The sequence below is a fragment of the Pezoporus wallicus genome, unplaced genomic scaffold (genome assembly GCF_028554395.1).
Source record: "Pezoporus wallicus isolate ANWC-B61680 ecotype Strahan unplaced genomic scaffold, APGP_CSIRO_Pwel_v1 contig_14643, whole genome shotgun sequence".
Lineage (NCBI taxonomy): Eukaryota > Metazoa > Chordata > Aves > Psittaciformes > Psittacidae > Pezoporus > Pezoporus wallicus.
This window is the reverse complement of record NW_026638625.1, coordinates 23787-39734: the sequence shown is the minus strand read 5'-3', so window position 1 is coordinate 39734 and position 15948 is coordinate 23787. Positions and strand designations below refer to the sequence as shown.

The 15948-nt window shown below is 64.1% G+C and overlaps 1 protein-coding gene across 1 annotated transcript; it reads left to right on the top strand.

The window, feature by feature from the left end:
• The first annotated feature begins 463 nt into the window (after positions 1-463).
• ANKRD52 (ankyrin repeat domain 52) lies at positions 464-12682 on the top strand. Its single transcript, XM_057411619.1, has 28 exons — positions 464-603; positions 1627-1710; positions 2321-2399; positions 2855-2925; positions 3559-3759; positions 3833-3920; positions 4387-4529; positions 4617-4829; positions 4911-4989; positions 5287-5401; positions 5497-5579; positions 5675-5792; positions 6188-6256; positions 6427-6567; positions 6685-6762; positions 6970-7081; positions 7389-7460; positions 7740-7941; positions 8057-8144; positions 8245-8362; positions 8930-9149; positions 9418-9505; positions 9780-9863; positions 10006-10151; positions 10264-10346; positions 10693-10775; positions 11016-11107; positions 12425-12682. The coding sequence occupies exons 1-28, from the start codon at positions 577-579 to the stop codon at positions 12667-12669; spliced, it is 3222 nt and encodes a 1073-aa protein (XP_057267602.1). The 5' UTR covers positions 464-576; the 3' UTR covers positions 12670-12682.
• Positions 12683-15948: the final 3266 nt, after the last annotated feature.

Sequence of the window (15948 nt, the reverse complement as noted above, 5' to 3'; positions counted from 1 at the left end):
CGGCTCCGAGGGGAGCCCCGGTGGGACCCCCCCCCCTCCCTCCTTCCCCGCTCCCGCTCCGGGGCTCCGGGGCCCCGGGGCCCCGCTCCCCGTGGCAGCCCCGCGTTCACCCCGCAGGACCCGTGGGGGGGGGTCCCAGCCCCGTGCCCGGCGCCGGTACCGGACGGGAGCGCCGGGGCCCGGCCGTTTCCTTCCCCCCCCCGCACCGTGCGGGGCGGCCCCGAGGCCGTGCCCGGTGCCCCGTGACACCCGCGCACGTGGCTGCTGCCATCGACGGCCGCTCCCAGCCGTGGGGATGGGCCCCGCACACGGGCACGGCTCCGCCCGCGCTGGGCAGTGACCGGGGCTCGCAGCGGCGCCCGTGGGGCGGGGGGACTCCGGCGGTGGCCGGGGCGGGAGCTCGGGCTCTGGGCCCGGCTCGCACCCGGCGCTCCCGGCCGGCGGCGGCGCTGCGGCCCGGCCGCTCCCCGAGCTGTGGGCGGGCCCAGGCGCTCCCCGCCCCGCCAGAGCCGCCCGAGCGGAGCCGCCGCGGCCGGAGCCCGATGCCGGGAGCTGCGCGCTGAGGGCGGCCCCGAGATGGGGATTCTCAGCATCACGGACCAGGTACCGCCAACCGCGCCCGCCCCGCGGGCCCCGCGCCCTGCCCGGCCGCGCCGCTACGCCAGCCCGGGGATGCGCGGCCTAGTGCGGGCCCGGCCTCAGCCGCCGCCCCAGGCCGCGGCTCCCGCCCGGGGCCCGCTCCCAGCGCTGGGGCCTCCCGGCCCGGCCCCGCTGCTCGCTGCGGCCGGGACCCGCGCTCCGGGCCGGGGGCATCCCCCGGTCCATGGAGCGCGGATGGGAGCCGGGACCGGAGCCTCGGCCGTGCCCCCCCCCCCCCCCCCCGCGCTGAGGCAGCGGCCCCGGGTGCAGGGGGGACCCCTGTGGGCTTTGGGGGTGGGTTCGGGGTGCGGGAGCGCCGGATCCCGTCCCTGCCATTGCGAGGCCTCGCTCGGGAGCCGCCGTTCCCGAGCATCCCCGGCCCGGGGGAGCTCGTCCGGATGCTCCCGCTCGTGGCTCCGTGGTCCATGGAGACCCGCTCGGATGCGGGAGCTGGGCGCTGCCGGCCCCGGGCCCGGGGCTGGATCCCGGGCTCCGGTGGGGCTCCCTCCTTGCTTTCCTTTATGGTGACCGAGCCCCCGCGCTCTCCGTGGGGACCCGGCCCCGCTGCAGCCCTCGCACCGACGGGGGCACCGGGACCCCTCGGGACCCCTTCCCTTCGCCGGGGTTCAGCATCCAGCAGCGGTGCTGAGGCCGCTGCATTCCAGGGCCGTGACTCAGGCGTTGCCTCTGACCCCGGGGGTTCCCGGTGTGGAGCTGCTGGGATGCGGGGAGCATCCCCCTCCGGGAGCTCGGGAGAAACCCACTGGGGGCTGTGCTGGGGATGCCGCGGTCCCAGCCCCGTGGAAACGGCTCCAAGGGAGAGCTCAGAGCAGCCCCGGGACCCCTGGAGAGCGGCTTTGGGCGAAGGATGCAGGAGCAGGACAAGGGGGAAGGAACGGCTTTAACGTGGCCGAGGGGAGCTGGGAGCTCGGGTTGAAGCTGCCCCCCTGCAGCCACCCTCACGCGTGCTCCCCGTCCCCTTCGCAGCCTCCTCTGGTCCAAGCCATCTTCAACCGCGATGTAGAGGAGGTGAGGTCCTTGCTGAACCAGAAGGAGAACATCAATGTCCTGGTGGGTGCTGCCCTCCCCTCTGGCCGTGCTCCGGGTCCTTCCCATGCACAGTGACCCCCAGCTGGTCCCATTCCACGTGCAAGCCTTAGGGATGCTCTTGTTGCCGGCTGGGTGCCACTTCCCCATCCTCCCTCCTTGTGCAGCGCGAGCTGGTACCAAACCCTAATCCCCCCCCTCAATTTGCCAGATTTTAACCTAATGCAGAGCAATTCCTTGGGTTTTCCGTGCCCAAACCCCCAAACCCGGGGCTGGGACCGCGTCGTGCTCCTCGTGTTCGCTTCCTGCCTTTGATCCGTGGGGTGTTCCTTGAGGAAAGCCTCAGGCAGGGCTTGAGCCCCCAGCCCGGGAGGTGCCCGGGCTCAGATCAGATCCCACCTCGGCTCACCCGGACCCCGCAGCCCTTCTGGGTGGCTGCGGGATGGGCTGAGGAGCCGTGGTCGCACCCCGCTCGCCTCAGCTCTGCCCTCCGCGCGCAGGAGCTGGTGGCTTTGAAGCAGCTTCTCCCTGTCCCCATGCCGGGACGCTGCGCGCAGGGGGGGCTGGAGCGGGGCAGGGAGCTCCCTGCCCCCCAGGCTCATCCCCACCTCCCGTTCCTTCCGTCCCCGCTCAGGACCAAGAGCGCCGAACGCCGCTGCACGCTGCTGCCTACCTGGGAGATGTCGCGATCCTCGAGCTCCTCATCCTGTCAGGTAGAGGCCGGGGGGCCTGGCTGGCTGCTGGCGCTGCCTCCAAGGCGCCTTCGTGCTCTGCTCTGCTCTCAGGGCTGCAGAGCACCCTTGGGTGCCCCGGGCTGGGCCGCTCGTGCCTTTTGGGGGGAGTTCTCAGCAGCACAGGGCCCCAGAGGCGCTGGGGGTGCGGGACGCGAGTGCTTTGCCACCTTCCCTACCTGATGCCCTGCCTTAGATCTGGCCTCTCCCCTCAGATCCCACCAGGAACCATTGGGTCTGTGCCTCCGGAATCCTTGTCCTAAAGCAAGGAGCGGAGCTGCACCTTGGCTCTGGACCCCACACCATGGTCCCTGCCCCAGCCCCGGCTCCCAGTGCTTCCTTTGGCCCATCCCAGGGCCTGGCTCTCCCCAAGCCCCCCCCCCTTGCTGCAGTGGGGCTCCTCTCCATGCCCTGACCCCCCCCCACTCCTCCCATAGGTGCTAACGTCAACGCCAAGGACACGGTTTGGCTCACGCCCTTGCACCGCGCGGCCGCCTCTCGCCACGAGGTAGGATCCTTCCCACCCTCAGCGCTGCTCCGTGCCTGGGGAGCTGCGTTTCCTCCTTCCCCAGGGGCTGATCCAGGCTGTGGTGGGGCTCTTCTCCCCCTTCCCTTCGGGAGCTGATTCCACACATCCCATTGGGAAGCTTTCCTTGTTCTCGCCTGCATCCCGTGTAACTTGACTGCATGGGCTCAGTGGGCAGCAGCCGTGGGTGTGAGCCTCTGCTGAAGGGGTTTGTGTGCTGGGACACTTCTGGGCTCGCTGAACACAGGAGCTCAGGGTGCTGAGGCTGTTCCAGCAGGTCCAGAGGGATTCCTGCCCGCATCCTGCTCCTGGCAACGCTGGGTTTAGGTGATGCCCACCCATTCACCCAGCCCTGGGAGGGAAGAGCTGCGACGGGGCTTCAGTGAGCCTCGTGCAGGTCCCACAGCCACCAAGCTCCAGCCTGGAGGATTCACGTGGGGAAGATCCCTTCTCCCTCCTCACTCCCAGAGCCTTTTAAGGGGAAAGCACGGAACCAGGGCCTGAAGGCAGGAGAGGAAACGGGTCCTTTCCTTCGGGAGCAGGCAGGGAGATGCTCCCGGAGAGCCGCAGCCGCCCGCGTTCCAGCCCCTTTCCTTTCCCCTGTGCTCCTTGCAGAAGGCCCTGCACCTCCTCCTGAAGCACTCGGCGGACGTCAACGCCCGCGACAAGCACTGGCAGACCCCGCTGCACGTGGCCGCCGCCAACCGGGCCACCAAGTGCGTGGAGGCCATGGTCCCGCTGCTGAGCACCGTCAACGTGGCCGACCGCACGGGCCGCACGGCGCTGCACCACGCCGTGCACAGCGGCCACCTCGAGGTGGGCACCCCCCCAGCCCTGCCCTGCCCGCCCCACGGCCCCAGGGCCCCGCTCATTGCCTCTGCTCCTGCAGATGGTGAACCTGCTGTTGAACAAAGGGGCCAGCCTGAGCACTTGCGACAAGAAGGACCGGCAGCCCATCCACTGGGCCGCTTTCCTGGGTAGGTTTTCCCCATGGGGATCATGTTGGGTGCTTGTCCCGTGTTCTTGTGTGTTCCCGTATGGAGCCAGGCTGAGGACGTTGGGGCTGGGGAAGAGCAGCTTCCAGGGGCTGAAAGGGGGTACAAGGATGCTGGGGAGGGACCTGCAGCAGGGAGTGGAGCGATGGGACAGGGGATGATGGGTTCAGAGTGGAACAGGGGGAGTTCAGGTTGGAGATGAGGAAGTTCTTCCCTGCGAGGGTGGTGGGGCGCTGGGATGGGTTGAATGGAGAAGGTTTGGATGCTCCATCCCTGGCAGGGCTCAGGGCCAGGTTGGAGCCTTGGGTCCAGCGTGAGGCCTCCTCACCCATCATCACGGACCTGGCTGACCTTAACGTCCTTTCCAACCCATCCCCTGCTTGGGGCTCCCCCTTCTTTGGGGTGCTGGGGCTTCGCTCTCCCTGGCTCTCACTGCTCCTTTCCGCAGGGCATTTGGAGGTGCTGAAGCTGCTGGTGGCGCGGGGGGCCGATGTGATGTGCAAGGACAAGAAGGGCTACACCCTGCTGCACACGGCGGCCGCCAGCGGCCAGGTCGAGGTCGTGCGGCACCTCCTGCGCCTGGGGGTCGAGGTAGGAGCTCGGGGTGCAGGCCCTGAAGGCTCCGGGTGCTTCTGGAGCCCCCCGTGCCACGGGGCTTGTCTCTTGTCGCTGCCTTAGATCGATGAGCCCAACACCTTCGGGAACACCGCCCTCCACATCGCCTGTTACATGGGGCAGGACGCCGTGGCCAACGAGCTCGTCAACTACGGCGCCAACGTCAACCAGCCCAACGAGAAGGGCTTCACCCCCCTGCACTTTGCTGCCGTCTCCACCAACGGGGCCCTGTGCCTCGAGCTCCTGGTGAACAACGGCGCCGACGTCAACTTTCAGGTGCGGGCTGGGGGGGAGCAGGGGTAGGGGAGGAAGGGGAGGGCGATGGGAAGGCCTTGACGGGGCTTCTGCTCCCCACAGAGTAAGGAAGGGAAGAGCCCCTTGCACATGGCTGCCATCCACGGCCGCTTCACGCGCTCGCAGATCCTCATCCAGAACGGTGAGTGCTGGCTCCCGCCTGCCCTCAGCCTCTCCCCCTGCTTCCGGAGCTCGGGGCCTCTCCGGTTACCAGCCCTGTGCCCTCAAGGGCAGCCAAGTGCGCACCCAAGGCACTGCCATTCCAGCCAGGTCACAGCCCCAAAGGCAGTGCTGCTGCAGTGCTTGGCACTGCCCCTGCCTTCAGCCGGGCTCCTCCGGGCCCGGAGCATCCCCTCGTCCTGGAGCAAGGGGGAGGCCGGGTTTGGGTCAGCACCCATGTGGGGATGCAGCAGAGCCGCGCTCGGCGTCTCCTTTGCAGGCAGCGAGATCGACTGCGCTGACAAATACGGCAATACCCCCCTCCACGTTGCTGCTAGATACGGCCACGAGCTGCTAATAAGTACTTTGATGACGAATGGTGCTGACACTGCAAGGTAGGGAGGGGGATTCCTGCTCCTCTGGGCTGGAGGCTGCGGGAAGGCTGGGCTGACCCGTGCCGCCCTCCTCCTCCTCCTCCTCTTCCCTGCAGGCGTGGGATCCACGACATGTTCCCCCTGCACTTAGCTGTTCTCTTCGGGTTCTCCGACTGTTGTCGCAAGCTGCTTTCCTCAGGTCAGTGAAGGGCTCCTCCTGCCATGAGGGGGGGGGGCACAGGATGGGGGGCCACCCCCCAGCCCGACCCTCCTTGCTCCGTTGCCTCCCCACAGGTCAGTTGTACAGCATCGTGTCCTCGCTGAGCAACGAGCACGTGCTGTCTGCAGGCTTCGATATCAACACGCCTGACAACCTCGGCAGGACTTGCCTCCACGCTGCTGCTTCGGGGGGGTGAGCTCTGCATCATCCCCCCGCCTCCCTGCCCAGTGCAGGGTTCTTGTGGTCAGAGCCCCGGGGTGGAAAGGGAGCCTTTGGGCCGTGTTCTGTTTGACTCATCCCATCACCCCCTCTCTGGCTCTTCGCCCACCTTTAAAGGGGCTGAAACACCCCCTCGGCTCCTAAAGGGCTCCTGAGCTGATGGCCCAGGGGTGGGAGTGGGGCTGTGAGAGGGGGAACGTGGCTGCAGTGATGCTGCCGAGGGGTCGAGTCCTCCCGAGGACCTGGGGAAGAGCTTTGTGTGTGCAGCCCCAGCCCAGAGGCGGCTCCGAGCCGCGCTGCGGCACGGCTACGACAAGGAGCCGGTGTCCCCATGGTGTGTAACCCCCCCCTCCACCTTCCTCCTGCAGGAACGTTGAATGTCTTAACTTGCTGTTGAGCAGCGGTGCTGACTTGAGGAGGAGGGATAAGTTTGGAAGGTGAGCGTGCTGGAGGCCCCGGAGCAGCCCGAGAGGCACAATCCAGCCCCATTGGGTGCCTGCCGCTGCTTCCTTCCCCCTGTCCCACCCCAAAGGGTCCAGCTCTGGAGCCAGCTCCTGCCTTTGCTGCCAGGCTTGGTGCTGAGCCCCTTCTCCCTGCCCTTTGCCAGGACCCCACTGCACTACGCAGCCGCCAACGGCAGCTACCAGTGTACGGTGACCCTGGTGACAGCAGGAGCCAGCGTCAACGAGGCTGACTGCAAAGGCTGCACCCCCTTACACTACGCTGCTGCTTCGGACACGTACAGGAGGTGGGGGGCCCCTCGTGCTGCTCCGGCCCCTCTGCGGGCTCGGCTGTGCCCTGGCCTCCTCCCTGCTGCTGGGGCTGGGTGGTGGCAGCAAACAGAGCCTGGTCCCTGCCCTTCCAGAGCAGAGACTCATTCAGGACCCAGCCACGACACTGAGGAGGAGCCACTGAAGGAGTCCAGGATGAAGGAAGCGTTCTTGTGAGTGGCACTTGGTGGCTGTGCCCCCCCCTTCCCTGCCTGGGGACACTGGGAGCACCTCCCATCTGCTGAGCCCTGGGGTCTGATGGGCTCACTGCATCCTGGTCCTCACTTCCATGCCTTGTGTGGGGGGGGGGTGACCACAGCATCTCCTCTGAGCTCAACCCTGCATAGCTCAGCCTTTCCCCTTGCTCTTGCTGGTTGCAGTTGTTTGGAATTCCTGCTGGATAATGGTGCTGACCCGTCCCTGCGGGATAAGCAGGGATACACCGCTGTCCACTACGCAGCAGCCTACGGCAACAGGCAGAACCTGGAGCTGGTGAGTGAGCTGCAGGAGAGCATCCCGTGGGGCTGGGGTTAGGGGCAAGACAGGGCTGGGGTAAAGCCTTTGTGCTGTGGGAGCCGTTGTGCTGGGAAGGCCGTGGAGGAGAGGGGAAAAGGGCTTTGTGGGGGTGCCCCTGCCTGAGGGCCAAGGAAGAGCTCCTGCAGGACCTCAGAACCGGCTGCAGGGCCTTGCTGTGGGCCCCATGGTGAAACCCTGTGAAGCAGATGAGCAGTTTCCCTAAGCAGAGCCTCAGCCCCAGCCCCCATGGGTCACCTGTGGGCTTTGTGCTGTGCTCTTGCAGCTCCTGGAGATGTCTTTCAACTGCCTGGAGGACGTGGAAAGCACCATTCCAGTCAGCCCTTTGCACTTAGCTGTAAGTAGGGCTGCCCAGCCCCGGCGCTACGGGGGGGTCCTGCTGGGTCCTGGTGGCTCCAGGCTGGTCCCTGCAGCACCAGGGCGCAGGAGGGAAGGTGCTGCCCCTGCTCCACGTCCCTTGGGTTGGGGATATCACCCCCCCTTGGGAGCCACCTCCTGTCCCTGATGTGCCAAGGGCTTTGTCAGGGAGCGAGAGGTGACGGAGGGACCCAGAGGGGGGCATTGGTGGGTGCAGCTCCTCCAGGCAGGGCCCTGCCATGGCGTGCTTTGTCCTCAGGCCTATAATGGTCACTGTGAAGCCCTGAAGACCCTCGCTGAGACCCTGGTGAACCTGGACGTGCGGGACCACAAGGGGCGGACGGCGCTGTACCTGGCCACCGAGAGGGGCTCCACCGACTGCGTGGAGGTGCTCACCAGCCACGGCGCCTCGGCCCTGGTCAAGGAGAGGAAGAGGAAGTGGACCCCTCTCCACGCTGCAGGTGAGGGGCAGGGCGGGCACACGGGGCCGGGGTCCCGGCAGGATGCGGCTCCCGGTGGCAGGGACGTGCTCAGCCGTCCATAGAGGAGTGATTCCCCCTTCCCTCGTGCCTTCAGCTGCCAACGGGAACACGGATTCCCTGCACCTCCTCATAGACAGCGGGGAGCGGGCGGACATCACCGACGTCATGGACATCCACGGCCAGTGAGTCCGGCCGGGGCCGAGCGCCCTCGCAGGGGGGCTGGGGCTGAGCCCCGCTCACTGCCGAGCTCCTGCTCCTCCCTGCTGCCTTCCCCCGCTGCAGAACCCCGCTGATGCTGGCGATCATGAACGGCCACGTGGACTGCGTCCATCTCCTGCTGGAGAAGGGATCCACGGCCGACGCGGCCGACAAGAGGGGAAGGACCGCGCTGCACCGAGGGGTGAGCGTTCCCTCGGAGCCCCTGCTCCTCCTCCTGCGGGTCGCTCCGTGGAGTCATGGAGTGCTTTGGGTTGGGAAAGGCCTTGAGGTCATCCGGTTCCAGCGACACCTTCCCCTGGAGCAGGGGGCTCCAACATGGCCTTGAGCGCTGCCAGCGATGGAGCATCCAAACCTTCTCCATTCAACCCATCCCAGCGCCCCAGCACCCTCACAGGGAAGAACTCCCTCATCTCCAACCTGAACTCCCCCTGTTCCACTCTGAACCCATCACCCCCTGTCCCATCGCTCCAGTCCCTGCTGCAGGTCCCTCCCCAGCATCCTTGTACCCCCCTTCAGGCACTGGAAGCTGCTCTTCCCCAGCCCCAACGTCCTCAGCCTGGCTCCTATGGGAGCTGCTCCAGTCCTTGAGCATCCTCTGCCCTCCAGCTGCACGTCCTTACCCTGAGGCCCCCAGCACCGCAGGGCCGGGGGGGGGGTCCCGCAGAGCAGAGCAGAGGGGCAGGATCCCTGCCCGCTGCCGGCTGCTTGGAGGCTGAGCTGGGCCCCGTGGTGCTGTGCCCTGCTGCAGGCCGTGACGGGCTGTGAGGACTGCCTGGCCGCGCTGCTGGACCACGATGCCTTCGTCCTGTGCCGGGACTTCAAGGGCCGGACCCCGATCCACTTCGCTTCGGCCTGCGGGCACTTGGAGGTGCTGCGGACGCTGCTGCAGGCAGCGCTCTCCACCGACCCCCTGGACGCCGTGGTCGACTACAGCGGCTTCTCCCCCATGCACTGGGCTTCCTACAGCGGTGAGGGGCAGTGTTGAGCCCCGCGGCCTCCGCAGCCGCTTGGGAAGGGCTCCCCTGGGAGGGAGGATGGGGGGGGTTTGGTCTCCTTAAGGAAGGACTGAGACCGGAAAAGAGGGATCAGGGAATTGCTGAGGCTGCCCCGCTCTGGGCGCTCCTGCTCCGGGCACCTTCCACCCCTCCTCGCTGTCCCAAGTGAGGACGGGGCCAGATGGGTTCGGGTTCAGGTAACCTAACCCTAATGCTCTCCTGCCCCCTCTTCCCTCGGCAGGGCATGAAGATTGTCTGGAATTGTTACTTGAACACAACCCATTCGCGTACCTTGAAGGAAACCCCTTTACTCCATTGCACTGTGCAGTGTAAGCAGCACCTGGGACCTGCTCTGGGGGCTGGGGGAGAGGGGACCCGGAGGAGCTCCAGACCCTGCCCTTCCCACCAAGGGCTCGGTGAGGGCAGCACCAGCAGCTCCTCAGGGTGGTACCTGGGGCCCCATTGAGCACGCAGGGGTTGGGTTTGGGGAGCACCAAGAGGGGTAAAAGGCTTCTTTCACCCTAAACGACCCCAGGAGCGTGCTGCAGCGGTCTCGATGCTCTTTAATCCTGCTCTCCCTTCCCTTCTCCTCCCCACCATCAGAATTAACAACCAGGATGGCACTGCTGAGATGCTGCTGGAAGCATTGGGTGCCAAGATTGTGAATAGCAGAGATGCCAAAGGAAGGTGAGCGCGGCCTGGTCCCCGGCCCTCCCTCGTGTCCCCCTCGCCTTGGGTGATGGCTGGGACCCCCTGCTCCCTTCCCCTGGCACGGAGGGACCCCGATGCCCCTGCAGCCTCCTCCTCACCCCATCTCTTGCCTCGCCAGGACTCCCCTTCACGCTGCTGCCTTTGCAGACAACACCCATGGTTTACAGCTGCTCCTGCGCCACCAGGCCCAGGTGGACCTGACCGACAAGCTGGGGAGGACCCCGCTCATGCTGGCCTCCGAGAAGGGGCACTCTGCAGCAGTGGGTGCGTGCTGGGCTCCCCGGCGTGGGGCTGAGCCTCGCGGGGCCGCCTGCCTGCTCTGGGGCCTCGGCCCCACGCCTGCCCCACAGCACCTTCGCCCTCCTCCTCGTTGCAGAGTTCCTGCTGTACCAGGCGAAAGCCAACATAACTGTGCTGGATGTCAACAAGAACACAGCTCTTCACCTGGCCTGCAGCAAGGTGGGCACCGTGCTCACCGCCACCTGCCCCTTGAGAGGGGTCTCATCCAGAGCAGAGCAGCAGGAGCTGCTCCCTCAGCTCCCAGCAGCTCCGGCTGGAGCACGTCCTGAGGGTGCTCTGAGCTCGTGGTGGCAGCGGGAGCTGGGGATGAGCACATCCATGGGGTGCAGGGGATGGAGGAGGCAGCAGTTTGGCTTCCTAAGCCCTGCCAAAGGGGTGGCTCCTGGGGGAGGTTGGGTTTAGGGAACGTTTCTGTATCCTGAGCATCCCCATTGCAGTGGGGCAGCTCCAGGTCAGCCCCAGGGCTCCTGCTCGTGCTCCCTGAGCATCCTGCTCTCCTTTCCAGGGCCATGAAAAGTGTGCCTTGTTGATCCTGGGGGAAACCCAAGACCTTGGCCTTATCAATGCAAGTAACAGTGCTCTGCAGATGTGAGTACTGGGGCAGCTGGGGAGGAGCTGGCTTTGCTGGGGGCAGGGGGGGGGGACACGCAGTGGGGATGGTGGCAGCAGCCAAGGGGGTGCTGGGGGCTTCCTGCCTGCCTGGGCACAGCTCCGTGCATCCAGGTCCTTCTGCAGCCGCTCTGCCCCCACGCCTGGAGCGTGTCCATGGGGTTGGGATGCTGTGGCCCTGCCTGGGTTCATGCTCCTGCCTTGTCCTGCTCCCCCCAGGCCGCTCCACATCGCAGCACGCAATGGGTTGGCCACCGTGGTGCAGGCCCTGCTCAGCAGAGGGGCCACTGTGCTGGCTGTGGATGAAGAAGGTGCGTGTTCCCCACGGGTGCTGGGGGGGGTCAGTGGAGGGTCCCCAATGGGTACTGGGTGCTCCCCAGGGAAGCGCTCAGCAGCAGCTCCATGTCCTTCCCGTGGCTCTCAGCCTGGGGCATTGCAGGTGAGGAGAGCGGTGCCCTGGGGAGGCATTCCCAGATCCCACAGCCTGGAAGTGCATCCCTGCCTCCCCTGCTGCACCTCCGGGTGCTGCCAAGGCACAAACCCAGCCCGGGCTCAGCCACTGGCTCCCCTGCAAGTGGCTGTTGTGGCCTGAAGCTCTGCCTCCCAGCAGGGTTCTTGCTCTGCTGCAGGGCCTTTAGGTTGTGGGATGTTACAAGAGGAATATAAGTTATATATCTATGGGTTAAGCGCTAGGATAACGGGAGTAGGGTGTTGGAAGAGGAATATAAGTTATATATCTATGGGTTAAGTGCTAGGATAACGGGAGTAGGATCTTTGAAGAGGAATATAAGTTACGTATCTATGGGTTAAGTGCTAGGATAACGTGAGTAGGGTGTTGGAAGAGGAATATAAGTTATATATCTATGGGTTAAGCGCTAGGATAACGGGAGTAGGGTGTTGGAAGAGGAATATAAGTTACGTATCTATGGGTTAAGTGCTAGGATAACGTGAGTAGGGTGTTGGAAGAGGAATATAAGTTACGTATCTATGGGTTAAGCGCTAGGATAACATGAGTAGGGTGTTGGAAGAGGAATATAAGTTATATATCTATGGGTTAAGCGCTAGGATAACGGGAGTAGGGTGTTGGAAGAGGAATATAAGTTATATATCTATGGGTTAAGTGCTAGGATAACGGGAGTAGGATCTTTGAAGAGGAATATAAGTTACGTATCTATGGGTTAAGTGCTAGGATAACGTGAGTAGGGTGTTGGAAGAGGAGTATAAGTTACGTATCTATGGGTTAAGCGCTAGGATAACGGGAGTAGGGTGTTGGAAGAGGAATATAAGTTATATATCTATGGGTTAAGCGCTAGGATAACGGGAGTAGGGTGTTGGAAGAGGAATATAAGTTACGTATCTATGGGTTAAGTGCTAGGATAACGGGAGTAGGGTGTTGGAAGAGGAATATAAGTTATATATCTATGGGTTAAGTGCTAGGATAACGGGAGTTACGGAATATCCCTGTGGTGCCGGGGCTGTGGGGGCTTTTTGCTTGTGTCCTGCTGCTCCTGCCCCTCAATTCCTGCTGCCTAAAGCCAAACTCATCCCCAAGCCGGGGACGAAACCTGCCCTGACCCCCGCCTCCCATGGGGCAGGCACCGCTCCTTCAGCCCTCTCCTCTGCCCTAGGTCATACCCCAGCCTTGGCGTGCGCTCCCAACAAGGACGTCGCCGACTGCCTGGCACTTATCCTGTCCACCATGAAGCCTTTCCCCCCTAAGGACACCATCGGCTCCTTCAGCTTCAACCTCCTCAAGAACTGCGGCATCGCAGCCAAAACGGCCGCCTGCGGGGCTCTGCCCAACGGCAGCTCCTGCCCCTACGGCAAGGACCGGCCCAGCGCCATCGGCCTCGACGGCTGCTACTCGGAGTAGCGGCAGCTGATGGGTGACCCGATCTCTTTATTCTATTTATTTAGGAGTTCTGTGCATCTAGGGCACTTTAAAGGAGAACAAGACTGGGCAGGGCCCCCCCGGGGCCGAGCCAAGAGTTCAGCGCGGCCTCTTCCCGCTGGATGTGCCCATGATGCCATCCCCGGCCCCGTCCTCCTCCTGCTGCGCTCAGGGTGGGAGATGGGTGCTGATGGGTTTGCCCCCCCCCCCCCCTTCCCCCCCCCAAAACCTTTTGGTTCTGATGGTTTCTGTCGTCCCCGTCCCCCCCCCACCCCGTTTTTGCTTTGTTCCCTTCCTCGCTCCATCCATCGGGATGGGGAAGCCTGAACTCTTGGTGGGGTGATGGGGGGGGGGGGGTGGGGGGTGTAGGGGGTGGGAGCTGCTGCTCCCTTTGCAATCGCTTCCCAAGCTCATCCTCCCATTCCAAGACACACTTGAATCCAGATCTACTGTACCTGGGACGCTGAGCTCCCCTTCAGGCAGCTCTCATGGGTAAGCAGCACGGGTGCTGCTGCCCGAGCCCGTGCCCAGGCTATGGATGCGCTGCTGGAGCCTCCCTCCCCTTTACCAGGCACTTTAGGGATTCTCTTGGTTGGGTTTTGCTGCCTCTGGCCGAGGGTCAGATCCAAGGAATCGAGGCTTGGCCCAGGTTCCAGTCCCTGTTTGCTTTTTTTAGTTAGAGAGAGAGAAGAAAAAAAAAGAAGTTATTTATAGCGAAAAGGAGCATTTTCCTTGGGGAAAAACCCAACAAAATCCATAAAAAATCCCCCCTCTCCGAAAGCCTGCCCCTTTCCAGAAGGACAAGAAATGCACTTGAAAGCCCTTGCTCCCAGCCGGGGGAAACCTCTGTGTATTTTTCTACTGCAGCATCGTGGCGTGCTTGTGGGGTGATTGTGGTGTTCATTTTGGGGGGGGGGGGGGGTTTGGACCTTTAGGAATCCCATTCCCGCTGCAGCTTCGAGGCCCTGGCAGATGTTGCACTGCTCCATGTTATTCCCTTTGGGGTCGGGGCTTCTCCCCCTTTCTTGCCCGCTCGGGGTCCCCGTAACCGTTCCCACGTGCACAGAGCAGCCCTCTCGCCACGAGGCTCTTCAAAGCCAAAGACTGGGATGCAGAGAGCCGGCAGAGAGGGATCGGCTTGGCCCTTCCCAACCCGCAGCCCCCCCACCCCGCCATGGGTGCCCTCAGGCCGGGAGCAGGGAGCATCCTCCCACCCTGAGCCTCATTCCAAGAGGATGCTGAGGGAAGGGGCTCTCTTGGGGTGAGGCTGCGCTGCTGCTGCGGCCCCTTCGCGCTGTTGCTGTCTTCGAACCAAAGCCAAACTCTTCCGAACCAAATAGGACGTTTCAGGCTTGGCCTTTGGGTGGGGATGAGCACGTTCCCTTCACGGGGCCCATCTCAGCTCCCTCCTCCCGGCCCGTGCCCAACCCGCACTTTGTTCAGCGAAGCACTCGAGAGGTTTATGCCGATGGTGAGATCCCTTTTCCCCCCCCTCCCCTCCACCCCATCCCTTGGAGCTTGAGCGCGAGCGTTGCCCCTTCTGCACCGAGTTACCTCAGTTCGCATCCGGAAGAAACTTGAACCCCCCGAATCCTTTGGGAAGATCCTTGCTCAGTGCTGGGCGGCGGAGAACTGGAACCAGAGCCTTGTTTACAGGGATGGAGCCCGCCTCCCGCTCTTCCCCTTTCCCAGGAGGAATTCCGCCATCGCTTTCTCTCCTCTGCTCGCTGCCGACCCCAACCCTCCCCGCTTCAATGGGTTCAATGGGGCCAAAGTCCTGAGCCTCCATCTCCGAGGGCACGAGGGGCTGAGCTGCTCCCAGGGCTCCGCCGCTCCCATCCGCGCCCCTCGAGCCCTTGGCCTCATCCTGCTGGGCCTCGGGCCGGGGCTCAGCACCCTTTCCCTTGGGCTGGAGCGTGGCTCAATGCTGCTTTTCCTTCCCCCCCCCCCTCCATCTCTGTTCTTCAGCAGTGGTTGTGTGGTTGCTCAGTCCCGCTCCGCTCTCGTTGGCCTTGTTCCTTGCGCCGCGTTCCCTGCCCCTGAGACAATCAATGGGATCTCTGTAAGGGCTTCCCCCCGCCGCTCCCCGAGCCCCGCTTCGCTCGCGAGGCCTCTCCCCTCGCCCCCCTTCCCCTTTTGGGGTTCTCTGTCGGAGGGACGCGAGGTTCCAGCAGCGCATCCGTGGCGTGGGGCGCGGGAGGGTGGGCAGGGGCAGGGATGCGCGGGGCGGGCGCGGGCCCCAGTCTTGTTCTCCTTTAAGTGCACGGTACCCCGCTGGCAGCACAGCACAGCCTGACAATTCCAGTCCTCATCCAGGTGTTTGCTCCTAGCGCATCCCTTTAGCGCGCCACGAGATCCGGGGGCGCTGTGAAGAGGGGCGGAGGGAAACTTCCGGGGTGCCCCCATCTCCCTCCCTCCCCAAGGCCCTTTCATGCCAAAGTTGGACCATTCCCGCTTCGCTCCCACCGAGCAGTGACTTTTTGGCTTCCCCCCCCCCCCATTCCCAAAGCTATTCCAAGCTCTTGGACCCCCGGCTCCCCCCCACCTCACCCAACCTGGGGACCCAAGGAAGTCTCTCTCCGCCCCCTTGGTCCAAAGCACTTGCTTCAAGTAATAAGCACTTTTGTTCGAGCATGAGTCTGGATTCCCTTTAGCATCCCACGGGATAAAGCGAGCGACCAAGAGCGCGAGGGAGTCTTTGGGTTGATTTTTGGTCCCGTTTGGGGTTCCAAACGGGAGGAGAATCCATGGGGAACAGCTGGGTGTTGAGGGAGCCCACGAGCCCAGGGAGGCCGAACCCAACAGCACAACTGCATCTCAATCCAGGGTGGATTTGCACTGCCACTGCTGAGCCATAGAAACTGCTGACAAACACTGAATGTAAGGGCCGGGGGGGGGGGGCAAAGGGGGGGCTCGGCCTCCATTGGGCACTGAATGGAATTCACCCCCCCATTGCTCAATGATGGGGGGGGGGGTTGGTGCTGGGCCTGAGCTGCAGGCAAGGTGAAACGTGGAGCTCTGATGGTTTCCCCCCCTCCCCTCTGCCATTCCCTTCTCCTAGCCCGGGATGGATGGAGCCAGGGGGGCCCCGAGCATCTCCCGCAGCCCCAAACCGGGAATGGGGTGAGGGCCATGTAAAAGTAGCACTAAAAGCAAAGCAAAGCCCCCCAAAACCATGGAGCAAGGGGTGGGGTTGGGGTTGGGGTTGGTGTTCCCATTCCAACCACTCGGAGCAAGGGAGGAATGAGGGAGACCCCCACA